The following is a 27,415-nucleotide window of genomic DNA, read 5'->3' as shown; positions in this document are numbered from 1 at the left end:
TTCTCCAACAGGTGGCGCAGCGCCTGATGAGCATGCCTGAGGCAGATCCGGAAGCAGAGTCCAGAAGGATCCATGTGAGTCGATACTGGCAAAAGTTGACTACAGATGATGACGTCGAGGCATACCTGACAACGTTTGAGCTGACGGCATTGAGGGAGAAGTGGCCGAAGGCACGATGGGCCGATTTGATTGCTCCGTTTCTCTCCGGCGAGGCCCAAAAAGCTTACCATGACTTGGACCCGGAAGTCGCTCAGGACTTCAAGAAGCTGAAAGTTGAGATCCTGGCCCGGCTGGTTGTAACAACGGCTGTCCGTGCACAGAGGGTACACCAGTGGACATACCAGCAAGATAAACCGGCGCGGTCTCAGATGTTCGACCTGATCTGCTTGACAAAGAAATGGCTGCAACCCGAGGTACTGACAACACCCGAAATAATCCAGCGGATTGTCTTGGACAAGTACCTGAGAGTACTACCACCAGCGCTGAAAAGGTGGGTAAGCCAAGGAAATCCCACGACAGCGGATCAACTTGTGGAGTTGGTCGAGCGTTATTCCGTGGCAGAAGGACTTCCCGACGAAACCGCTAGCACCAGGTCTGTGCCTTCTCCTCGTGGAACCGGTAAGACTGTTCCAGTGACTACGGGTGAAGGAAAATTGCCAAAAACTGTGGGGGAGGAACACGGGACTGCTCGTACTCCGAGACCGAGAGTGTTGGACGGTGGTCTCAGTAGGGGGCCTGTTAGGTGTTTTCGCTGCCGTGAGAAGGGCCATATTTCTGCGAACTGTCCTGTTACCACTGAACCCATGCAGAGCGATGTTACAGACTCTAAGAAACGCATGTCTTTGGTTACACGGCTAGTGAATGTGAATACGGGTCAAAATGATATAGCAAAACACCTGTGTGAATTATCTGTTGATGGGAAAAGTGTTGTGGCATTACTAGACTCTGGAAGTGTGGTGACTCTGGTGAAAGCTAGTCTGGTGGCACTTCCATCTGGTTCGTCTGACAAATTTTCTGTAACGTGTGTGCATGGTGACACCTGCTCGTACCTAACAGCGGTCATATCGATTTCCACTCCCTATGGGTCTGTGCAACACAAAGTGGGACTCGTTCCCGCATTGTTACAGGATGTAATCCTGGGCAGGGATTTTCCCCATTTCTGGCAGTTGTGGGAGAATCAGTTGCTCCTTCACGGTAGCTGTGAGTTTTTTCCCATGCCATCTGGAGGTCCCGAACTCCTAGAGGAGGACCCACAGGAAGACGTTGCTGGGGAGGTTATTGAAACTAACCTTCAGTTCCCCTTCTCAGTTCTGGCAGGGAAAACTGAGGAAACTGAGGAAACTCAGCGAGAGGCGGAGGCAGACAGCCATCCAGCACCTTGCCTGCCAGATTTGGGAGTCCAGTTGGATGACTTCCACAGCGAGCAAATGAAAGATCCTACCCTGATTCCGGCTAGGAAAAATGTAAAAATGATAGATGGGGTACCCGTAGAACCTGACACTAGGCTAGCGTACCCGTACATGGTTCTTGAAAATGATTTGCTCTACCAGGTAGAGAAAAAAGGAGAAGACACTGTGCAACAGTTAGTGGTACCCAAACCTTATCGGCGGAAGGTACTGGACCTGGCCCACGGACATATAATGGGGGGACATCTGGGGGTACAGAAAACCACAGAAAGGATATTGCATTGTTTTGTGTGGCCCGGAATACATAGTGATGTACATAACTATTGTGAGTCCTGTCCAGAGTGCCAAATCTCTGCGCCTAAAACTCGGTTCTGTAGCCCTTTGGTACCCCTCCCTATCATTGGAGTCCCTTTTGAGAGAATTGGGATGGATCTGGTTGGGCCCCTTCCCCGGTCTGCATGTGGGCACCAACATATCCTCGTCATCATGGACTATGCCACTTGTTACCCAGAAGCCATCCCTTTGCGTAACACTGCTACTAAAGCGATCGCCAAAGAATTGGTACAAGTGTTTAGTCGGGTGGGAATTCCAAAACAGATACTCACCGACCAGGGGACTCCTTTTATGTCGAGGGTGATGAAGGAGCTCTGCAGACTCTTACAAATAGACCAGTTGCATACGTCTGTCTATCACCCTCAAACAGATGGCCTGGTTGAGCGGTTCAACAAAACCTTAAAACAGATGCTCCGGAAGGCGATAAACAAAGATGGGAAGAACTGGGATTACTTGCTACCCTATTTGCTGTTTGCCATTAGGGAAGTTCCCCAGTCTTCCACAGGGTTTTCGCCTTTTGAACTGTTGTACGCCCGTCGTCCCCGGGGACTGTTGGACGTCGCAAAAGAAACCTGGGAAGGTCAAGTCACTCCCTTTAAAACGGTGATCGACCATGTTACACAAATGCAGGACCGTATTGCCGCTGTCATGCCCATTGTTAGGGACCATATGTTACAGGCCCAGGGAGCCCAGAGGCAAAGTTATGATAGAGGTGCTAAGGTCCGTACGTTTGCATCCGGGGATAGGGTGTTGGTCCTAATCCCTACAGTGGATAGTAAATTTCTGGCAAAATGGCAGGGCCCCTTTGAGGTCAAGGAAAGAGTTGGGGAAGTGAACTATAAAGTGTACCAGCCCGGTAAGAGAAAACCAGAACAGATTTATCATGTGAATCTGATAAAACCCTGGAAAGACCGCTCTGCCTTAACGGCGGATCTGCCCCGTCCGGTTTGCGCACCTACCGTACCGGAGGTGCAGATTGCCAAGACTCTCTTGGAACAACAAAAATCTGAGGTTAAGCAGTTTTTGTTACAGAACCGACAGTTTTTCTCGGAAAAACCTGGCCGGACTAAGCTGGTGAAACATGAGATTGTTACAGAGCCTGGTGTCACAGTTCATGTGAAGCCATACCGGATTCCGGAAGCACGCCGTGAAGCTGTCTCCCGGGAGGTGGTGGCAATGTTGGACTTAGGAGTCATTGAGGAGTCACACAGCGCCTGGTCCAGTCCAATCATGTTGATACCAAAGCCGGATGGCTCCATACAGTTTTGTAATGACTTTAGGAAACTGAATGCGGTTTCTAAATTTGATGCGTACCCTATGCCTCGGGTCGATGAGTTGATCGACCGGCTGGGTAAAGCCCGATACATTACGACCCTGGTCCAGTCCAATCATGTTGATACCAAAGCCGGATGGCTCCATACAGTTTTGTAATGACTTTAGGAAACTGAATGCGGTTTCTAAATTTGATGCGTACCCTATGCCTCGGGTCGATGAGTTGATCGACCGGCTGGGTAAAGCCCGATACATTACGACCCTGGATCTAACAAAGGGGTACTGGCAGATCCCTCTGGCCGAGGCGGCCAGAGAGAAGACGGCATTTGCTACACCGGAAGATCTGTTCCAGTATGTCTACATGCCGTTTGGACTTCACGGAGCTCCAGCAATGTTCCAGAGGTTGATGGATCGAGTCTTGAGGCCCCACAGGCAGTACGCTTCGGCCTACCTGGATGACATTGTAATTTACAGCTTGGACTGGGAAACTCACCTCCGGAAGGTACAGGCGGTGATTGATGACCTGCGAGACGCAGGCTTAACGGCAAACCCCAAGAAATGTCACATCGGGCTTGAAGAAGCCCGATACTTGGGTTACGTGATTGGCAGAGGAGTGGTTAAGCCACAGATCGACAAAATACAGGCCATTCAGGGCTGGCCGCAAACAGTGAACAAGAAACAAGTACAAGCTTTCCTGGGGATCGCCGGCTATTATCGCCGGTTCATACCCAATTTTGCAGCCATGGCTGCCCCCTTGACGGATCTTACCAAAGGGAAGGGTTCCGTCATGGTAAAATGGACCTCAGCGGCTGGAGAGGCCTTCCACAGCCTGAAACGAGCTTTGTGCTCTCAGCCCGTACTAGTGACTCCTGATTTCAGCAGCGAGTTTGTGGTCCAAACTGATGCTTCTGATACTGGGGTCGGAGCTGTACTTTCCCAGGTGAGGGACGGAGTGGAACACCCGGTCCTCTACCTCAGCCGGAAACTGAATGTACATGAGCAGAGGTATGCCGTGGTTGAAAAAGAGTGCCTAGCCATTAAATGGGCTTTCGACTCCCTCAAGTATTACCTGGCAGGTAGGAAGTTTAAGCTGGTCACGGACCATGCCCCTCTCAAGTGGATGCACCTCCACAAAGACCGTAATAGTCGGGTAACCTGGTGGTTCCTTGCCCTGCAGGCTTACTCTTTCACGGTGGAGCACCGCCCCGGGGTGCAGATGGGGAACGCTGATGCCCTGTCCCGAGTGCACTGTTTCGAGAGTGTTCTTGCTCGACCTGAGTGGTCTGAGCAGGGGGGGAGGATATGTAAGAATCATGTCGGTCTGGTAGTCGGGGGCAGGTATATCTCGCCCAGGTATTTGTCCTATGTGAATTAGGCTGCTCAGTATCTTCAGGATAATGATGGGTTAATGAGTGCAGGAATAAAGGATGACCAGCTGAGGGTTTCCGGCGTCAGCCTGGGGCACACAGATTGCCTGTCTGTGTGAGACAAACGTGAGTGAGAGCTGTGCTCAAGGACTGTGTGTTGTTAGCTGGGAGGGAGAAGCCCCCCCAGTTGTTCAGATGGCAACGTATCTGTTTAGTTAGTGCCGGACAGGCTAGGATTTATTTTTATGTTTTGTTTTTTCTATGTTGCTTTCACGTTAATAAATCTGACCTGAGGTCAGCCAACTCAGAAACCTGCTGTCGCCTCAGAATTCAATGCACAAACCACATGACCTTTGACCCCAGCAAAGGCGATCCCGGAGTGTTTTGTCACAGCTCCTAAATAAAAAATTGCCCCTCACTATATTGCCTGCACAAAATATGACCCCAACACTGTCCCTCTTATGTTACATGCTCTTTACACTGACCTCTCCTTTCCCCCCCCTTCTTCACACTGTCCTCTCATACTGTGTCCCCCCCTATAGGGTCCAATATTTATACTGTATTCTCATCACACTCCCTCCTCTTTGGTATACTGTCCCCTCCTGGCTGTACCCTTAAACTGTCTCCCAATACTACACATGCACACATCACAACACCCTCACTCCCCGTACTCTGTCCACATTTTTCACATCGCTACTCATACTGTGTCCGCATACATTCCCCCGTTTGCTCCCCATACTGTCTGCACCCATCCCCCTATACTGTTTCCTCATACATGCCCCCCATTTCCCCATACTGTTTCCTCATACATGCCCCCCATTCCCCTGTACTGTTTCCTCATACATGCCCTCCATTCCCCCGTACTGTTTCCTCGTACATGCTCCCCATTCTGTTTCCTCATACATGCCCCCATTCCCCCGTACTGTTTCCTCATACATGGCCCCATTCCCATGTACTGTTTCCTCATACATGCCCCCCATTCCCCCGTACTGTTTCCTCGTACATGCTCCCCATTCTGTTTCCTCATACATGCCCCCATTCCCCTGTACTGTTTCCTCATACGTGCCCCCCATCACCCCCTTTGCTCTTCATTTTGTGTCCTCAAATCTCCCTCACACATTAAATCCCCATCCCCACTCCAATTTTCCCCACACACATTAAACACACCCGTCTCTACTTCAATTCTCCCCCACAATAAATCCCCCCATCCCCACTCCCATTAAATCTTCCCCCCACAATAAATCCCCCCATACCCACTCACATTAAATCTCCCCCTCCAGCTCCTTCGGTGTCTTCAGCTCTACTTGAGCACTTACCACTGATCTGCATCTCTGGCTCTGCTCTGCTGTGCGGGCAAGTGACATCAGCAGCGTGATCACATGACCTGATCACGCTGCTGGCGTCGCTCTGACCCGGCAGTCAGAGCTTCAATTGCACTCGCATCTTACAGATGCAGTACAATTGAACACTTGGAGCCGGCACGCTGCAGCTGCTCTGTGCCAGCTGTCAGCTTGACTGTCGGCACAGAGAACAGCTGACTCCCAGTCCGGGGGGCGGCAGAATGCAGTCGCTGGGTGAGACACTGCGGATCGTCGCATTAGGTGGCCCGACTGCGCCCCCCTGCTGGCTGCGCCCGGGGCACATGCCTTGGCTGCCCCCCTAGATATGCCTCTGCGTGGCCGATCTGATGCTGGGATGCTGCTGGAGCCCACCGCAGTAATATGGAAGGAGCTGGGAGCCCTGTTCAGCTAACAGCTGCATGCCAGCCTAAGAGCCAGGTCAGAGTTCAGGGCTGTTCGCTGCTGCCCTCGTCGTCGGACCGTGGTCTGCAGGACTTCGTTGGAGAAAGATCGCGCTAGCTGTTGTTGGCACTTCAATCTTGGTGGGAACAGACACCGTGCAGCTTAGAGAGAGAAATGCAGCGTGCCCGGTAGCTGACAGAGAGAGAGATGCCGGGTTCTTCATGACCGTCAGCACAGCACACGTGCAGCAAAGTGAGAACCGGGTACTGGATAGATGTTTTCAGCCCACCTTACGACCATATACCTTCTCGTCCATGGGAGACCCTGATTGTGCTGCGGCCTTGTTTGCTCTGGCCGCATATGTTCATGGACTAGGGGCTCAGTGGAAGGTACAATACACCGACCGCTGCCGCCAGAAGATGGACCACCATGACCAGATGAACCTTCTTGTACCAGAATCGCGCCAGTCGTTGTTGGTGCTATTGACTCTCCTGCAGTATTCACAAGAAATGCCGTTATCTGATTCATTGTTCCTTAACTCTGCATATCCTTTACCATTGGACTCTTATTCTCCCCATTTAACCCTGCACCTCCCTGCGAGGAGTTAAATTAAAACTGTTATATTTGTTAACCCTTGCTCTGCCTTCTGTCTGTCACTTCATCCCGCAACCTGCTTATGTGGCACCCCAGGAATCCAGAAACCACAGTGGCATTGCCTCCCTCTCAGGGAGGATGATGCCATGCCTGGAAGCAATAACGGATCCCCTTAACAGGTAATACTAGCATACAACACTTTCCTGACTCCAGGCCAGAAGGGGAGCTTTAAACCCAGTTTCAGGATAGCTTCTCTATAAGTTCTGGCTTGGGGGAGGAGTTAGGCAGTCTGTGTGAGACAGTGAAGGGAGAAGGAGCATGTGAGGAGAAGCTGGAGTGAAGCTGCGATTGGGCTCCCTCCAGGCTTGAGCGCAGAAACCAGACATCAGAGTCCGAGGTTGTGTGGGAACTGTATGCCCCACAGCAGAGACTGGAGTGCAGGAGTTTGCAGGCCACCACTGACACCTGAAGGCACAGCAGCAGATTAGAGCCTGGAGTCACCGCGAGAAATGGACACGTAAAAAGGCTTGAGCTGTCTGCCACGCGGGTATTGTTCTACTAAAAGGACACATTGAGATAGGACCTTGTGTGAAGCTTAAGGCAGCAAGAGACAGATAATTCAGCGCAGAAAGGAAAGCTTCCAACCTCACCTGGCTAGGGGGATTCCGAACTGCTTCCAGGCCGTCTGGATTTCAAGATCACCTGTAACCTGTGCCCCGGAATGCAATTCACCAGTAAAAGGTAAAGAGACTGCAAACTCTGTGTCCTCCAATTATTTCCTGCACCCTAACATCTACAACTCCTTATAGACTGTCCTGGTAGCCCTGGGGCCTCTGCTCCACCTGTGGGGAGCTAAGCAATCTTAGCTGCATTACTGTTGGCCCCAGCAGACCCCTTTAAGCAGAGTCTGGCATCCCTGGCCGAGTATCACAGGTGGCGTCACGAACATACTCTGAAGACTTTATTTATTCACTATACACTATTTTCTTTAATTGGACGCCCATGGCCACGGACCAGGAAACTGCTGCTGTGACCACTTCCCCTTTAAGAACCGGCCCGGTACCGAGTATCCCCACGGCCCCGGTGGGCGCTTTACTTACACTATGCAGGGGCATCATACTATGTGTAGGGGAATGTACTGTGAGGCAACATATTGTGTGTGGGTACACATTTGGTGTTACATATTGTATATATGAGGGAGCAAGAGGAGTAATCATAGGGAGTGTGGGAGGCTTTTACATCTTGCTGTGCAGACATCATACCATATTTGGGATCCAGTGAGTGTCTTACTTTGTGTATACAAATGTAATGTGTGGGCATCATAATGTGTGTGTTGAGAATTAAGTGGGCATCAACCTGTTTATGGAGGGCTGAGTGGGGGCCATGAAAGGGTATCATATTGTTCAGGAATACTAATGGGCTTCACTAAGAGCACTATTCCTGTATGAGCAAGGTTAGTGAACTGACTTAGCATAAAAGAAAAATTACTGCGGTGCCATAGAGCTCCGCTATATGTGTCCTTCTTTGGCTACGTTCACATTTGCGTTGCGTCGGGCGCAGGCTCGGCGACGCATAGCGACGCATGCGTCATGCGCCCCTATATTTAACATGGGGGCGCATGGACATGCGTTGTCTAGCGTTTTGTGACGCATGCATCATTTTTGGCGCAAGCATCAGGGCGCAGAGGACGCTGCATGATGCAGTTTTTTTGCGCCGAAAATCATGCCAAAATTGGACGCATGCGTCACAAAAAGCTGCGTTGTGCATGAGTTTTGCATGCGTTTTGCGTTGCGGCGCCGAAGCTGCGCCCAACAACGCAAATGTGAACGTAGCCAAAATGACTTCCAAAGTTTAAAGATATGAATTGAAAATTACAAACACTACAGTTGTTTGATCATTTAATAATGAATATTTTATGTGTTGTATCTGTTAGGCATAGTATTTGCCCGATATGGGAGCTCATGGCAAGAACAAAGAAGGTTTACCTTGACAACACTTAAAAACTTTGGAATGGGTAAGAAATCCCTTGAGGAGAGAGTGATAGAAGAAGCACAGTTCCTTTGTTCTGAACTTAAATCGCAAAAAGGTGAGTTATAGAAGGTTGTATAAAATGTAAAATATATAGTGATGAGCGAGTGTACTCGTTGCTCGGGTTTTCCCGAGCACACTCTGGTGACCTCCGAGTATTTATGACTGCTCGGAGATTTAGTTTTCATCACGGCAGCTGAATGATTTACAGCTACTAGCCAGGCTGAGTACATGTGGGGGTTGCCTGGTTGCTAGGGAATCCCCACATGTAATCAAGCAGGCTAATAGCTGTAAATCATTCAGCTGCCTAGATGAAAACTAAATCTCCTTTAAGTCATAAATACTTGGAGGTCACCCGAGCGTGCTCGGGAAAACCCGAGCAACGAGTACACTCGCTCATCATTAAAAATATACATACAGTTATGGCCAAAAGTGTTGGCACCCTTGACATTGTTCCAGAAAATTAAGTATTTCTACCAGAAAATTCTTGCAAGTACACATGTTTTATTACACACGTTTATTTCCTTTGTGTGTATTGGAGCAACACAAGAAACAGCCAAAACAAAGGAAATTGGACATAATTTCACTCAAAACCTCAAAAACACAAAATTGCTGGCATCCTCAACCTTATATTTGGTTGCACACCCTTTGGAATATATAACTGCAATCAATCGCTTCCTATAACTATCAACAAGCTTCTTACACCTCTCAACTGGAATTTTTGACCACTTTTTGTTTGGAGACTGCTCCAGATCTCTCATATTTGAAGGGGGCTGTGGCGTTCCAGGGTCCTGGGCGTCACAGTAGCATTGCTTTCCTCACGGGAAGAGTGATGTGTTGCTTGAAGGCAAGAAGGGATAACTATAACCAGGTAACACAAGCATGCAATGCATTCACACTCCAGACCACCAGGGGGAGCTTTTGATCCTATTTACTAGGTGACTCCCCATATATATGGTAGTTTAGGAGGGAAAGCTAGGTAGTTCCTGACAGAGCTCCAGAGACAACAGTTCTTGCCAGGAAACAGACTGGATCAGTGTGAGGCAGAAGAGGGTTTACGGAGCTGTGTATCCGCAGTGCAGCAGCTCCTGGAAAGACACATTCAGTTAGCCGAATTGATTGTAGTGAACGTGCAGGAGAGCAAAGCACAGGAGAGGATACCAGGGGGAGACCAGCCCCGAGCAGGCTGCCTCCTTCTGAGGCGCAGAAACCGGTAGCCGGACACCGAGAATCGTAAGGCCCTCCACGACTTACATCAGAAACCGGCAGGACAGCTGAACTTCATGTTACCTGTCCACCTTAGTACCCAGGAGGCACGGTGACACCCTTAGAGGCTGGGGCGTGCTAGAGTCCCTATAAACCGCCTCAAGACACCAGTCATACGAGTCGTGTCCTATCCTATATGGGGGACAGAGAGAGCAAGAGAACACTTGTGAGGACCTTATTTGAAGCCATAGGCAGTAAGGGACTACAACACCACATCGCTAGAGGAAGGCTTTGATTTCCACCTGGATAAGGGGACTCCTAACTTGACTCCAAGCCGGCCAGATCCTGCCTGTCCTGTGATCTGGTACTCTGGACTGTAGCTGCTGAAGTCTTCAGTAAACCAGGTAAAGAGACTGCAAACCTGTGTCCTCATTCTTTACTGCGCCTTTCACCATCTTCCATCTACACACCGGGAGCCCTGGGGAAATACTTCACCTGTGGGAAGTTATACCATCTAGCTGCCATAACATCACCCCAGCGGACCCCTTAAAGCATCGTCGGTCCCCACTGACAGAATACCACAGGTGGCGTCACGAACATAAACTTTATTCCCTTTAAAGACCTTTCCCTTTTACATGGGCGCCCAGGGCCACAGGCCGGGTCACCACCGTGACATCCCCCTGTGAACTGCAGGACCCAGTACCGAGTACCCCACAGCCCTGGCGGGTGACTCAGGGCCTTCTCCAACAGTACTTTTAGGGATAACACCACAGGTGTTCAATCGGATCTAGATCCAGACTCATTGCGGGCCACTTCAGAAATCTCCAGTGCTTTGTTTCCATCCATTTTGGGGTGTTTTTGAAGTATGTTTTTGGTCATTGTCCTGCTGGAAGACACATGACCTAGGACACAAACCCAGCTTTCTGACACTGGGCACTACATTGCAACCCCAAAACATTTGGTAATCTTCAGATTTCATGATAACTTGCACCCAGTTTCAGAGGCAGAAAAACAACCCCAAAACATTTTTGAACTTGCACCAAGTTTGACTGTAGGTACAGCGTTCTTTTCTTTGTAGGCCTCATTCTATTTTCGGTAAACAGTAGAATGATGTGTTTTATCAAAAAGCTCTATCTTGATCTTGTTTGCCCACAAGACCCTGTTAGGGTGGTCTGCAAGTCAGGCCCTTCAGGGATATTGGATGGCTGCCAAATGAGTGGATTCTCCGGAGAGTGATGGACACAGACAGATGTGGTATCTGAACAAGCCATAAACCGTTTATTGAGACATGCGGTTATATACACTTTTGAGTAGGCGTATACATTATGTCCGAGCGCCAATCAGCTGTTTATTACATATGAAATCATTCTTAATTTATCTGGTCTAATTCCTAATAAGGACATCTTGCTGGCCAGGTGAGTCTGACATAAGGGGTAACTCGAGTTTAGCCATGCAAGGGGCTAAGGTCCTAGACCTAATCTTTATTAGGCATAACTCTCGTCAATAACTTTAATCAGTAGTTCTAATCAATAATCACGTAGTCAGCAGGATGACTTCAACAGAGTCTGGGACATGTCAAGACATATTCCTGTTAGCCTAAGAATCATGTATATGAATTATGAGGTTGAAGTAAGGTGGTCCCTGATTTCCCTATCAGTCCCCCCTTTTGAGATTAGATATGATTCTACCCCTAGCCCACAGGTGCTGTCACTGGCCTAATGCCAATGTCGGACTTTCTTGTTAATTCTTCGGCCGATGGGGAGATCATATCCCATCTTAATCATATCACATGTTCATATTCATCATTGCGGGGTTTCATCTGCATGTACATGGTCTTATTAAGGGATGCATCGATCAGTCTCTGGAGGAGCCCTCTGATGCAGGGTATGCAGCAGCATCCGGCGATCACAAGGATTCCTGTGACGACAGAGAGGGAGATGAGGAGGCTGGACACCAGGTGACTCCATTTTCCGAACCATGACTCGAGCCAATCTGTGAAGGGATTGTCGATACCCGAGTTCTCTGCCAGCTCCTCAGACAGTGATGTAAGACCCTCCAGTGCTTTAGTGATGCTTCCATCTGGGTCTGTGTTGTTTGGGATGAAAGTACAACAATAAGTGCCAAACATTTTACAGACGCCTCCCTTTTCTGCTAGCAACATGTCTAGAGCCATTCTATTTTGCCACGTCATTAATGAAGTAGGGCCTAATTGTCCTGCTATCCCTTTTATAGCATCTCTTGTGTAATTTATAAACCTTTGCTGATTATAATATATGTAATTTATCCAGTCCACATTTTTGTTAAGTGTAACCCACCAAAAGAAAACTGACTCAAACCCTGCTGCAATCTGGTTCCTAGCCTTGTATTCATCTGGTACACCTCTAGGAACCCCTATGCTGTCTATGTAGATCCTTGGATCAAAGGATCCAGCAGGTGCTGATCTCTTATTTCTGCGCAGAGTATCAACATTCAATTTACCCCTTTGTATCTCCTCTGACGAGATTATCTGAAATGGCATGAGTATCTGCGTTAGGGCACAGCTGCCAACCCAGTCTGCTGGCAATCTGGCTCTAAGTAGCATGTCTCCGCATATCCACCATATATCACTCCTTGCTGTGGCCTGTCCTTGAAACCATTTAGCCTTGAAGCCCTCCGTGTCTTGGTCTATGGGGATGGCAGTGTCACAGAACTCTGATGTGAGGTTTCCTACTGATACTGGTTTACCTGCTCCCGTCCCTTGTCTCTGGAAACAGGTGTAATTCCCTGGATATGCAAAAACTCTAGGGGGTACCTGATCGAGTTTTACAGGTGGGTACAAAGCTGAAAGAGCATGGCATAGGATATTGTCAGAGGGGTCATATGTAGCATCGTACAGGGCTACAATGCATTGCAGGTCTGTTTGATCTGGTTCTGAAGACTTCAGAGGAATTGTCCCTAAGTGAGGTCTGGCAGTAGCACATGCAATACAGTTAAGGCCCCGTCACACATAGCGATTTAACAACGATCACGACCAGCGATACGACCTGGCCGTGATCGTTGGTAAGTCGCTGTGTGGTCGCTGGGGAGCTGTCACACAGACAGCTCTCTCCAGCGACCAACGATCAGGGGAACGACTTCGGCATCGTTGAAACTGTCTTCAACGATGCCGAAGTCCCCCTGCAGCACCCGGGTAACCAGGGTAAACATCAGGTTCCTAAGCGCAGGGCCGCGCTTAGTAACCCGATGTTTACCCTGGTTACCAAAAAAAACAAACAGTACATACTCACCATCTGATGTCCGTCAGGTCCCTGGCCGTCTGCTTCCTGCTCTGACTGAGTGCCGCCGTACAGTGAGAGCACAGCACAGCGGTGACGTCACCGCTGCGCTCTGCTCTCACTGTACGGCGGCACTCAGTCAGAGCAGGAAGCAGACGGCAAGGGACCTGACGGACATCAGATGGTGAGTATGTACTGTTTGTTTTTTTTTACATTTACGCTGGTAACCAGGGTAAATATCGGGTTAATAAGCGCGGCCCTGCGCTTAGTAACCCGATGTTTACCCTGGTTACCAGTGAAGACATCGCTGGATCGGTGTCACACACACCGATTCAGCGATGTCAGCAGGACCTCAACGACCAAAAAAAGGTCCAGGCCATTCCGACACGACCAGCGATCTCGCAGCAGGGGCCGGGTCGCTGGTACGTGTCACACATAGCGAGATCGCTACTGAGGTCGCTGTTGCGTCACAAAACTTGTGACTCAGCAGCGATCTCGCTAGCGATCTCGCTATGTGTGATGAGGCCTTTAGACTTATTATGCTGTCCTGCTGTAAATCTCATCCACATGAGCCACTCATTCCTTTCAGTATAGCCTGTTTCTATGGCTACCTTCTCCTCGTAGCTCACTTCCCTAAATACGTTGAATTTTGGCCTTTCTACTGTTGTTGTCTCTTGGGGCTCCTTTCCCTCATTCCCACTCTCTTCTGGTGGGTAAGCCCTTAGCCAGAATTTTCCCAACTGAGCCCTTTTACCCGGGGAATATAGTCCCAGCACATAAAGACCTTCATCTCCCCGAGAGGGTTCATTTATGATCATAAGGACAGGGTTGCAGGATGCTCCCCACCCATACTCCTCTGTTTTACAGTCCCATCTGCCCCCCATCGTTGTGATATACACCCTGTGAAGGAGAGGCTTTCCTGATGCACTAAGGCGAGTCTTAGCCTCCTCTGGCTCATATCCCCAGGGGTTTCCTGAATTCCAAGCTACATCAGACCATGAAGCACAGTTCTCATTCCCTGGCCTGGTTACACAGATATATACCACCGCCCCTTCAACCGTTGTTAAGAATTTATAACTGGGGTTACTGCTCTTTCTCCCAAATTTAAGTTTCCATTGACATTCTACTATCCTACAAAAGTCACAGATTTTTCGGAGGCGTCAAACCAAATTGTTGGTATCCCTGCGGCATCTTTCCCAGAAGATTTTTGGCTTACGTACATTTTAGCAAACTGCAGTCTAGCTTTTCATGTCTCTGTGTCAGCAGGGATCCTACTGAGTTTCCAGCCATAGCGTTTTATTTCATTCAAATATCGACAAATAGTTTGCGCTGACACTGATGCACCCTGAGCATGCAGGACAGCTTAAATTTCTTTGGAACTTGATTTGGGATGCATATCCATGCTTATCCACCATCTTGACTATCCTGTATTGCAACCTTTCATAATTTATATTTTCCATCCATGTCCAGGGAGATTAGCTATAGTGCCATGAGTTGTAAATTTCTTGATTTTGTTGCGCACTGTGGACAAAGAAACATCAAGATCTCTGAAGATGGACTTGTAACCTTGAGATTGTTGATATTTTTCAACAATTTTGGTTCTTGAGTAGTGTTGAGCATTCCGATACCGCAAGTATCGGGTATCGGCCGATACTTGCGGGTATCGGAATTCCGATACCGAGATCCGATACTTTTGTGGTATCGGGTATCGGTATCGAAACAACATTAATGTAAAAATGTGTAAAAGAGAGAATTAAAATAAAAAATATTGCTATACTCACCTCTCCGACGCAGCCTGCACCTTACCGAGGGAAGCGGCAGCGTTCTTTGTTTAAAATTTGCGCTTTTCTTTCCTTTACGTGAAGTCCCGGCTTGTGATTGGTTGCGTCGCAGTCACATGGGCGACGCAACCAATCACAAGCCGTGACGTCACGGGAGGCTGGACACGCGCGCATTTTAAAATGAGCGCTTGTCCAGCCTCCCGTGACGTCCCGGCTTGTGATTGGTTGCATCGCGGTCAACCAATCACAAGCCGGGAGGCTGGACACGCACGCATTTTAAAATGAGCGCTTGTCCAGCCTCCCGTGACGTCCCGGCTTGTGATTGGTTGCATCGCGGTCAACCAATCACAAGCCGGGAGGCTGGACACGCGCGCATTTTAAAATGAGCGCTTGTCCAGCCTCCCGGCTTGTGATTGGTTGACCGCGATGCAACCAATCACAAGCCGGGACGTCACGGGAGGCTGGACAAGCGCTCATTTTAAAATGCGCGCGTGTCCAGCCTCCCGGCTTGTGATTGGTTGACCGCGATGCAACCAATCACAAGCCGGGACGTCACGGGAGGCTGGACAAGCGCTCATTTTAAAATGCGCGCGTGTCCAGCCTCCCGTGACGTCACGGCTTGTGATTGGTTGCGTCGCCCATGTGACTGCGACGCAACCAATCACAAAGCCGGGACGTAATTTTAAAATCCTTTAGGGCCTGAAATTACGTCACGGCTTGCTGTGATTGGTTGCGTCGCCCATGTGACTGCGACGCAACCAATCACAAAGCCGGGATATAATTTTAAAATCCTTAAGGACCTGAAATTACGTCACGGCTTGCTGTGATTGGTTGCGTCGCCCATGTGACTGCGACGCAACCAATCACAAAGCCGGGACTTCACGTAAGGAAAGAAAAGCGCGAATTTTAAGCAAACAACGCTGCCGGTTCCCTCGGAGAGGTGAGTATAGCAATATTTTTTATTTTAATTCTTTCTTTTACACATTAATATGGTTCCCAGGGCTTGAAGGAGAGTTTCCTCTCCTTCAGACCCTGGGAACCATCAGGAATACCGTCCGATACTTGAGTCCCATTGACTTGTATTGGTATCGGGTATCGGTATCGGATTGGATCCGATACTTTGCCGGTATCGGCCGATACTTTCCGATACCGATACTTTCAAGTATCGGACGGTATCGCTCAACACTATTCTTGAGTCCTCAGAGAGTTCTCTTCTTCTCTTTCTGTTCTCCCATACTCAGTGTGTCACATAGTCACACAATGCAAAGAATTAGTCAACTTCTCCCCTTTTTATCTGGTTTCAGGTGTGTTTTTCATATGGCCCACACCTGATACTTGCCACAGTTGAGTTTTAACAAATATCACATGCCTGAAGCTAATTTTTCCCAGCCCATTTTTGCATTTTGGGTACAATTATGTCCAAGTTCGTTTTTTCTGAAGTTTTTTTCTGTTTTTGCAATACACATAAATGAAATAAATATGTGTATAACAATATGCTTAATTGCAATAATATTTTTGGGAGAAATACTTCATTTTTTGGAACAATTTCAAGGGTGCCAACTCTTTTGACAATCACTGTATATACAGTGGGTGAAACAAATATTGAACACACTTACATAATCACATGAAGAAAGACCTGGGTCCATAAAGTTCAACCTTTCACTTCACCAACTTTATAAATATATTTATAAGGCTTTATTCCCACTTGCGATGAAATCGGACCACTGCAATCAGATAAAAAAATCAAATAGCATTCGGACCAATGTTATTCTATCATTGTGGGTTCATCTGCGTTTTTTCTTTGAAATGGTCAAAATAACTAGTGATGAGTGAGTATACTCGTAGCTTGAGTTTTCCAGAGCACGCTCGAGTGGTCTCCGAGTATTTATGACTGCTTGGAGATTTAGCTTTCATCACCGCAGCTGGATGATTTACAGCTATTAGCATGCCTGAGTACATGTGGGGGTTGCCTGGTTGCTAGGGAATCCTCACATGTAATCAAGCTATCTAGTAGCCGCAAATCATCCAGCTGCAGCAATGAAAACTAAATCTCTGAGCAGTCACAAATACTCGGAGATCACCCGAGAGTGCTCTGGAAAACCAGAGCAACGAGTATACTCGCACATCACTAAAAATAACAAAAAAATGCATTGCTTGCAGACCTCAAATAATGCAAAAAAAAAAACAAGTTCATAATCATTTAGAAACAACAATACTAATGTTTTAACTCAGGAAGAGTTCAGAAATCAATATTTTGTGGAATAACCATGATCACAGCTTTCATGCGTCTTGGCATGCTTTCCACCAGTCTTTGGGTGACCTTATGCCACTCCTGGTACAAAAATTTAAGCAGTTCTTTGTTTGATGGCTTGTGACTATCCATCTTCCTCTTGACTACATTCCAGAGGTTTTCAATGGGGTTCAGGTCTGGAGATTGGGCTGGCCATGACAGGGATTTGATGTGGTGATCCTTCATCCACACCTTGATTGACCTAGCTGTGTGGCATGGCACATTGTCCTGCTGAAAGAACCAATCCTCAGAGTTGGGGGAACATTGCCTGAGCAGAATGAATCAACTGTTTTCCCCGGATAACCTTTTATGCGGCTTGATTCATACGTCCTTCGCAAAGAACAACCTGCCCAATTCCAGCCTTTCTGAAGCATCCCCAGATCATCACCGATCCTCCACCCAATTTCACAGTGGGTGCAAGACACTGTGGCTTGTATGTCTCTCTAGGTCTCTGTCTAACCATTAGATGACCAGGTATTGATCTGGGGATGCTTCAGCAAAATTTTGCAGTGGTCTCTTAATTTTTACAAGGGCTATATATATATATATATATATATATATATATATATATGTAGCGCCCCCACTGCCGCAGGGCCGAGGGGTACCCGGTACCGGGCCTCTGAGTCTCTGCTCTGGGGTTGTCACGGTGGCTAGGCCCGGTCCGTGACCCTGCTGAGGGGCGCACAGTAAATGATAGATGTGGATGGTGATGTTGCGGTGCAGTGTAGGTCGTAGTAAATAACGAGGACACCAGGTTGCAGTCTCTTTACCTCTTTACTGAAGGTTTTAGAGTCCTCAGTCCAGAGTGCTGTCAACAGGGCTGTCAGAGACCGGCCGGTCCAAAGGCACATCAGGAGTTCCCTTTACAGGTGGAAATCAGTGTCTACCTTCTAGCGCTGGGTGTTGTAGTTCTTCCCTGCTGAGCTCCCGGGATAGTCCTCACAACTGATTCTGCCTGTCTCTGATGTTCGTTCTCTCCGTCCCCCAGGTGATATGGTAGGACGCACCCGTATGACGGGGTAGGCCTGGAGTTCTTCCGGGACCCTAGAGTCGCCCCTCTCCCACAGCTGCCTCCGTTGTCTGCTTAGGTGATTTGTGTGAGACAGCCAACCTATAATTGACTGTCCGGCCGTGGTTTGCAGTAGTACTTAGAGTCTCTTACTTGCTCGGCGTTCCGGCCACCGACTGTTTGCGCCTCAGAAGGATGTTGCCTCGGTCTAACAGCACGACTCCTTCTGGTCCTAATTCCTCTTTACTGTATTCCCGTTGTTCACTGGTTAGTTCTGCTCTTAGGAGTCTGCCAGGATCCCATCCCTGACAGGTCCTCTCACTAGCTCTTCCCAGTTACTTCTCTCTCTGTCTTCCTGTCCAACCCCCAGTTTTACCAGAGTGTGAGGAGTGGCCTACTAGATAGAACCACCCCCCCTGGTGGCCGGAGTGTGAAGTGTAGTGTGAGTGTTACCTGGTCAGAGAAACTCCTTTAGTGCAATCAGACGTAACATCACTCCCCTTAGTGGCAGAGCGACATTACTGCAACGACCAGGACTCTGGGGCGCTGCACTCCCCCCCGGTTAAATCCAGCACTCCCGGACTGGGAAAACAAGAACAACAATACATGTTAACAGAAAACACACAAAATTTTGAAATAGCATAAACAATTAAACATAACAGTGCTTCCCTTTATGGGAGGTGAGGACTCTTGAACGTTGCGAAAGTTAGGTCATGCACAGTTTATGACTCTCAGTTCAGTGGTTAAAACAGCAGGGACCCCGGGTAAACAAAGGGGTCCCCCTTTTGAAAGTTTTTGAGCAATTCACCGTCCATTACTCTATTGTCCATTTTAAAACCTGTAACAAAAGATATACACACAAACATTTTTAATTAAATAGGAGCCCTTATTAATACCTCCAAGTTTTGTAGCGGAGGGGAGTTTGGTTCTGAGTGCTGCGTGTGGACCTTCGCAGCGCAGGGGTTGCTATTGGCCTAACAGGGCCCGCTATGCTTGCTACCGCTGGTGTAGTGCACTGTCTTCTAGCTACACTTCTAGTGAGTCTGGGTAGCACTGGCAGGTTGGGGCTCTCAGAGCTGCTGCTATCAACAGTGGGTACAGCAGATTCACCGATAGCAGAGGGAGGATTTGCCGGGTCAACGGTTGGCATGGCATCTTCAGGTAAGGCTTGTTGAGGTTGCGGGGCCGGATTATCTGGGACCACCATTGTTTCTGGTGGGTCCGGCTGTTGAAACATTAGAACAGGTACCACGATGGCCTGATTTATCTGAGTCCAGGACTGGGGAAAGTCACCAAGGACGGTATGGATCATCTTCTCCTTTTCCACCGGCGGGGAGATTCCTGGGGCCGTGTCCCTCTCTCTCAACTTATCGGGGCAGACCTTAAGGTGATCCCTGGATACCGCTGTCGAGGTCTCCCCTCTGTCCTTGCTGATGAGACAGACCTTCGTGTTGTCGAAATCGGATGGCAGGATGGTATACGGTTCCGCTTCCCATTGGTCATCGAGCTTGTGTAGTCTCCTCTTTCGTTTAAGTATTGCTCACCAGGTGACAGGGGAATCGCAGGAGCGTGCTGGTTGTAGTCCCTTTCTTGTTTTTGCCTAGCCTGGGTGAGACTTCTTTCCACGCACTCCTGTACTTTGCGGTACCTTCGCTGCCTTTCTGCATCCCAATCTGCATCCGGTGAGGTATCTTCGGGGACTAGGACCCCCATGTCCAGATCAACGGGTAACTGGCTAGGCCTTCCCCTCATTAGGTACGCTGGAGTACAGTTGGTGGAATTTACTGGGATGTGATTGTAGATATCCACCAAATCAGGCAACTTCGTCGGCCACAGGTTCCGTTCCTCTACGGGCAAGGTCTTCAATAAGTCGATCACCACCTGGCTCATCTTTTCGCACATCCCATTGGTTTGAGGATGGTGCGGCGTGGTTCGGATCTTCTTACACCCGTACAGTTGGCAGAACTCTTGGAACACTTCTGCTTCGAATGCTGGTCCCTGATCGGTCAGTACCTTCTCCGGGTAGCCATGGGGCCTACAAAAGTACTGCTGGAAGGCCTTGGCGGCAGTCCTGGCCGTTAGATCCTTGACAGGTACAACCACCAAAAATAGAACCTCCCTCGGAGTAGCCTCTCTAGCTTCCTCCATCCGAAGTGTCCGGCTCCATCATGGTAGGCTCCCAGGACCATGGGTGCATCTCGCCTTGGCACCACTATCTGCCACACCAATTCATGAGTACGTAGGTCGATGCTCCTCCTGCACAACTTCCCATCATGGATAAACAGTTTGCTTCTCCCCTTCCACAGCTGTTGGGTTTCCTGTGGATCATCTGGGCCGGGATGCAACCCTGCCTGCGTCAAGAGCTCTTTCACCCGACGGACCGCGGGGTCACCATCCTGGGTCTCCGCCCACCCATGATGGGGCAGGGGATTCAGCGTGGCATCCGGTTGGTTCCTGTGCCTGTTCTTCACATAATGAGAGTTCTGAGTGGCTTTGGGGCGATGGAACGCAGGCAGCTCCACCTCTTCAAGTGCCTCTGGGTCTTCTCCCGTTTCTGGCAAATTGGGCATTCGGGACAAGGCATCGGCATTGGCATTCTTGTGTCCTGCCCGGTACTTGATGGTGAAATCGTAGTTGGACAGCCGGGCCATCCACCGCTGTTCCAAGGCCCCGAGTTTGGCAGTATCCAGATGCGTTAGCGGATTGTTATCTGTGAAGACAGTGAATTTCGCGGAGGCCAGGTAGTGTTTGAACCTCTCTGTCACTGCCCAGACGATGGCAAGGAATTCCAGTTTAAAGGAACTGTAGTTGTCAGGGTTCCTTTCCGTGGCACGGAGTTTCCTGCTGGCGTAAGCGATCACCCTTTCTTTGCCTTTCTGGACCTGGGACAGCACGGCTCCTAATCCCACATTGCTGGCATCTGTGTACAGCACAAACGGTTGGTCGTATTCGGGGTAAGCCAGTACCTCTTCTCCCGTCAGTGCCGACTTCAAACAAGTGAAGGATCCCTCCAGCTCCTCGTTCCAATCAAAGGGGGTGTTCTTCCCCTTGGTCTTCTTTGGTTGGCCTACCAACAGGTTTTGCAAGGGTGCGGCCTTCTTGGTGAAGTCCTTAATGAACCTACTGTAATAGCCTACCAGCCCGAGGAACTGCCGGACTTCGTGGAGGTCACTGGGCTTTGGCCAGTCCTTGATCACCGTGACCTTGTCGGGGTCTGGGGCCACTCCTTCAGCGCTCACCACATGGCCCAAGTACTGCACTTTAGGTTTCAGCAGATGACACTTGGACGGTTTCACCTTTAAGCCAAAGTTGGACAGGGCTTCAAACACCTCGGCCAGGTGCTTCAGATGGTCTTCGTAGGTCTTAGAGAAGACAATGACATCATCCAAATACAGCAGCACGGTTTCGAAGTTCATGTGCCCCAGGCAGCACTCCATCATCCTCTGGAACGTCCCGGGAGCACTGCACAATCCGAAGGGCATGTAATTGAATTCGCAGAGACCCATTGGCGTCGTGAAGGCCGTCTTCTCTTTGTCCGCCTCCGCTACAGGAACCTGCCAGTACCCACTGGTGAGATCTAAGGTAGAGAAGTAGTTAGCAGATTTTAAGGCAGCCAGAGACTCCTCTATCCTGGGCAGTGGGTATGCGTCCTTATGTGTAATGCGATTCAACTGCCTGTAATCAACACACATCCTCATTGTACCATCTTTCTTTTTAACAAGGACTAACGGAGCTGCCCAGGGGCTACAGCTGTCTCTCACCACCCCAGCCTCCTTCATTTCCCGCAACATGTCCTTGGCACACTGGTAATGAGCTGGGGGTACAGGGCGATATCTCTCTTTTATGGGTCGGTGATCTCCCTTGGGGATATGATGTTGGATCCCTTTCACCTGCCCAAAATCTAAGGGGTGTTTGCTGAATACCTGCTCGTACTCGTGTACCACCCTGTAGGCCCCCTGTTTTTGATGGGATGGGGTAGAGTCAGTGCCCACATGCAATTCCCGACACCAGTCTTTCGAGTGCTCTGCAGAACCGTTGTCCTCCGCCACGTTTGACGGGACCAAGGGTTCAGGTGTCTGTATCACACTATTATTAACAGTGAACAATTTGGCGAGCGTAGCATACTTGGTGAGGTGAACCTCTTCCTCCCCACAATTGAGGACACGTACGGGCACTCTCCCCTGGCGAACGTCGACCACCCCCCGGGCTGTCAGAATAGTAGGCCTATTGTCTGAATATACGGGTTCTACCAAGGCCTGGTAGTCCTTTCCCCTGAGGCCTATGGCTGCTCGACACCATATTAACATTTCACTCCTGGGGGGTATCGCGATGGGGTTTGAATCACTCACAGTGACACGACCAATCTCACCACCAGTCAGCTCTACCTGCTGTCTCTGCATCAGAGCTCTGATTTCCTTCTGCAGGGCACGTTGCTCACTGTGGCCAGCAGTTTCTGCCACCTGTTGCAACAAAACAATAACTTCTGCAAGACAATTTTCTATAACATTAGTACCAAGAGTCATCATGGGATTACATTCTCGACGATCAATATCAACAATCACAATCCCTTGGGCTTTCAATTCCACCCGCCCCACCTTGATGGTGACCTCCTTATACCCCACTTGTGGCAACGGCTGACCATTACTGGCTATTATGGTGAAATCATTGTCAGGGCCACGAGTAATATCGGTGTCCTCCCAATACCGTTTATAAAGCACGTAAGGTATAGTCGTCACCTCAGAACCGGTGTCCAGCAAAGCGTTCAAGGGGATTCCATCAACCACTACAGGGAGAACTGGTCGTCCTCCAATATACTTGGTTCTCCAATGCTGCGGGCCTGACCGTCCTACTCCTGGGGGTTGGCCCTTTGCCCCAGGGGTTGCTCGTTTAAAGGACAGTACCTTGCAAGGTGGCCCACCTGGTGACAGCGGCAGCAGATGGGTCGTCCGTCCTGATGGAAGCGATCGCTGTCCCGGCCTCTGGTCGGTGGGGTCCTCTTCTGTCGCATCCAGGGGACATCTTCTGGTCTGGAGGCTAGCTGGATCTTTTCCTTGGGGGCCTCCTGTAGGGACTGCACCGTCTGGGCTAGGGCAGCAACGCTCTTGGTCAGCTCCTGCATCTGAAGACGGAGTCCTGCAGGGGAGTCGTCCTCGAAGCTCTGGGCGTCGGCCTCCGCGGCAACTGGGGTATCCGATGCCACCTCCTGGTGGTATGTGAGTGCGGGGCGCCTGGGTGGTATTGCGCGGCTGGGCTGTCGCTCCTGCAATGCCTGGATAGCTCTATCTTTGAATTGCGCAAAAGTCAAGTCTGGATTTTGCATGGCCAGGAAGTGCAATTGGCCCCGCTGGTGACTGCACAGGAGCCCCTCAATGAACCGCTCCTTCAGGAGTTTATCCTCATCCTGCATGCTGCCGGGGTCACTCTGCTTAATGGCCCGCATCGCCTCCTGGAGATTAAGGGCATAGTCCCGTAAGCTATCCTGCGGTCTCTGTTTGCATCCATAGAAAGTCAGTTTAATTTCTGTAGCAGTGCGAGTATCGAAGGTGGCTTTAAGCTTTGCAAAAATCTGCTGTGCAGTTCCCTTATCCTCGGCGGGCCAGGACTTCAATTCTCTCAGAGCCGCCCCAAAGAGTTGGCCGGTTATCATATGAACCTCCTGAGGCTCCGTCAGGGGATAGAACTCGAGCAGGCTGCAGAGCCCTTCCTTAAAGTCAGTGAATGTATGCGACTCCCCAGAGTATCGTGGGAGCCAGGCCGCTCCGGGCAGGTACGGCATAGCGAAGGGCATTATGGCTTCTGTGCTAGCGGCAGCGTCCGACTGGCTGAGGGGAACAGCAGGTTCTGCGGCATCCGGTGGTTGTATTAGGGCCGCAGCTTCGCCCGCTGCGGGGCCCGGAGGTGCCCCTGCGTCCCCGGCTGCGGCCTCTTCCTCCGCTCCTCCCGACTCGGACATGGCTGGCCCCTCCTCCACTAACCTGCTGGAGGTCGGAGTTCCTCTTCCGGGATCGGCACGTTACCGCGCTTTCTCGTTTTGCGCTTCTTTTTGGCCGGTCCCGCCCACGAAGCTGAGGCTCCTCCCTCCGCACACTGCGGAAACTCCTGGTGGCAATTGTCAACGCACAGTCTTTGCAATAAGTTACAGTCCAAGCACAATAAATCACAGTTCCAAGGCACACATGACCTGATTCTTCAGGCTTAAGTAGATCCTGTTCGTGACGCCAAGTTGTAGCGCCCCCACTGCCGCAGGGCCGAGGGGTACCCGGTACCGGGCCTCTGAGTCTCTGCTCTGGGGTTGTCACGGTGGCTAGGCCCGGTCCGTGACCCTGCTGAGGGGCGCACAGTAAATGATAGATGTGGATGGTGATGTTGCGGTGCAGTGTAGGTCGTAGTAAATAACGAGGACACCAGGTTGCAGTCTCTTTACCTCTTTACTGAAGGTTTTAGAGTCCTCAGTCCAGAGTGCTGTCAACAGGGCTGTCAGAGACCGGCCGGTCCAAAGGCACATCAGGAGTTCCCTTTACAGGTGGGAATCAGTGTCTACCTTCTAGCGCTGGGTGTTGTAGTTCTTCCCTGCTGAGCTCCCGGGATAGTCCTCACAACTGATTCTGCCTGTCTCTGATGTTCGTTCTCTCCATCCCCCAGGTGATATGGTAGGACGCACCCATATGACGGGGTAGGCCTGGAGTTCTTCCGGGACCCTAGAGTCGCCCCTCTCCCACAGCTGCCTCCGTTGTCTGCTTAGGTGATTTGTGTGAGACAGCCAACCTATAATTGACTGTCCGGCCGTGGTTTGCAGTAGTACTTAGAGTCTCTTACTTGCTCGGCGTTCCGGCCACCGACTGTTTGCGCCTCAGAAGGATGTTGCCTCGGTCTAACAGCACGACTCCTTCTGGTCCTAATTCCTCTTTACTGTATTCCCGTTGTTCACTGGTTAGTTCTGCTCTTAGGAGTCTGCCAGGATCCCATCCCTGACAGGTCCTCTCACTAGCTCTTCCCAGTTACTTCTCTCTCTGTCTTCCTGTCCAACCCCCAGTTTTACCAGAGTGTGAGGAGTGGCCTACTAGATAGAACCACCCCCCCTGGTGGCCGGAGTGTGAAGTGTAGTGTGAGTGTTACCTGGTCAGAGAAACTCCTTTAGTGCAATCAGACGTAAAATCATTCCCCTTAGTGGCAGAGCGACATTACTGCAACGACCAGGACTCTGGGGCGCTGCATATATATATATATATATATATATATATATATATATATATATATATATATATATATATATATATATATATATATTACATAGATAGATAATAATAATCTCTTTATTTATATAGCGCCAACATATTCCGCAGGGCTTTACAGTTTTTTTTTGCACACATTATCATCGCTGTCCCCACTGGTGCTCACAATCTAAATTCTCTATCAGTATGTCTTTAAAATGTGGGAAGAAACCGGAGGACCCGGAGGAAACCCACGCAATGTTAGGGCTGGCGGAACGCACCAAGTAAATATTGAGATAAAATAGGTGCGTTCACAGCCCGGGGTTCACCGTGCAGGAGTGGAACCTGCTGCTAGTAAATGGCGGCACTATATGGCGGTATAACGCCTGAATAGACACGGGTTCCGTCACTCGGTCTGTGTAGGAGCGAACTCTGTTGCTTCACAGAGTCGCCGAGATTAGGATAACTCTGTGCTCTGTTAACTTCACAGAGGATCACAGCTCACTAACAGAGCAGATAGCATACAGTGGCCATACAGTAAGGATAAGCACACAAACAACTCCTCTCCGGAGGTGCCGGAATTCTAGTGGCTATATGCCAGCCCTAAATTCACACACACGAACTCCTCTATGGAGGTGCCGGAATTCTAGTGGCTATACAGCTGACCCTGAACACATGCAGACACTGACCACAAGGTAGCTAAGCTCATAAACAAAGGTTAATGGCCGTGCGGCCATGCAAACCTTTTATAGAGAAAGCTCTCCAGGATCTTCCTAGTGGTCCAATAGGAACTGCTTCAGGACCTGAGCATGTGACCCCCGACCTCTAATGAGAGGTCGTTCCTTGGGCATGCTCAGTAGCGGAAAAGCAGGACTTCGTCCCAGGAGCATCCGCTCGCCGCAGAACAGTGCTAGTTACAATGGCTGAGCCTGGAAGATCAGCAGTAACCAAGCGCAACAGCATCTGCCTGAGCCAGACACTGGGACAGATGTCTCTGCTGAGCAGGCTCCACTGCGGCTGAAGATGAATGGGAGACTGCAGCGGAGATGGCTCGAGATTCCCCCTGTGCAGCGATGGGAACTCGACACCTAACATGCAAACAGGAGAAGAAGAAAAGCCTGCAATTCATCTGCCGTGTACTGTAAAATCAATGCAGGAGCCGACAGGATAGAAGAGATGGATTACATATACTAAATACAAAAAGAATAGGTAGATATACAGATGTCAGTGACATATACAATTAGTACAATGTGTTTGCAGCTTACTGTGCATGTATTTAATTCATAAAATGTTATTTTTCAGAGAAAAATGTCGTGGGCTCCAGCGTAATTTTGATAACAAGCAGAGGGAAAGCCAATGGCTGGGGGCAGATGTTTATAGCCTGGGAAGGGGGTAATACCCATGGAGCTTCCCAGGCTATTAATGTCAGCTCACAGCTGTATAATTAACCTTTGCTGAATATTAAAATGGGGGACCCAAAAAAAATTGATGTTGGGTCCCCCTATAATTAGTAACCAGCAAAGTCTATGCAGACAGCTGCAGACTGTCACATTTGTTTTGTCAGGTGACATCAAGCCTCGAGGTTAGTAATGGAGAGGCGTCAATAAGATGCCCCCATTACTAACCCTATAGTCACATTGTATGAAAACACAGACACCCAGAAAAAAGTCCTTTAACCCCTTAATGACCGCCGATACGCCTTTTAACAGCGGCCGCTAAGGGTACTTAAACCACAGCGCCATTAATTAACGGCGCTGTGGAAAAAGTGAATAGCGCCCCCCAGAGTCGGATTTTCTCTGGGGTCTCGGTTGCCGAGGGTAGCCGAGACCCTAGAGAACATGATTCGGGGGGGTTTTACCGACCCCCGAGTTGCGATCGCCGGTAATTAACCGTTTACCGGCGGTCGCAGCAAAAAAAAAAAA

The 27,415-nt window shown here is 49.6% G+C and overlaps 1 protein-coding gene across 3 annotated transcripts in view; it reads left to right on the top strand.

Moving 5' to 3' along the window:
• LOC143788250 (cytochrome P450 2D14-like) overlaps nt 1-27,415 on the top strand; it is a 223,621-nt gene that overhangs the window by 112,727 nt on the left and 83,479 nt on the right. For 2 of the 3 annotated variants that reach the window (XM_077277774.1, XM_077277772.1), the window contains exon 3: nt 8,648-8,800. The exons of the other annotated variant lie outside the window; for it this stretch is intronic. In XM_077277774.1, coding sequence (XP_077133889.1) covers nt 8,648-8,800 — 153 coding nt within the window. The remainder of the gene's footprint in view (nt 1-8,647; nt 8,801-27,415) is intronic. 3 annotated transcript variants of the gene reach the window in all.

Source organism: Ranitomeya variabilis, chromosome 8, assembly GCF_051348905.1.
Source record: "Ranitomeya variabilis isolate aRanVar5 chromosome 8, aRanVar5.hap1, whole genome shotgun sequence".
Taxonomy (NCBI): domain Eukaryota; kingdom Metazoa; phylum Chordata; class Amphibia; order Anura; family Dendrobatidae; genus Ranitomeya; species Ranitomeya variabilis.
This window is presented reverse-complemented; position numbering and strand designations above follow the sequence as displayed.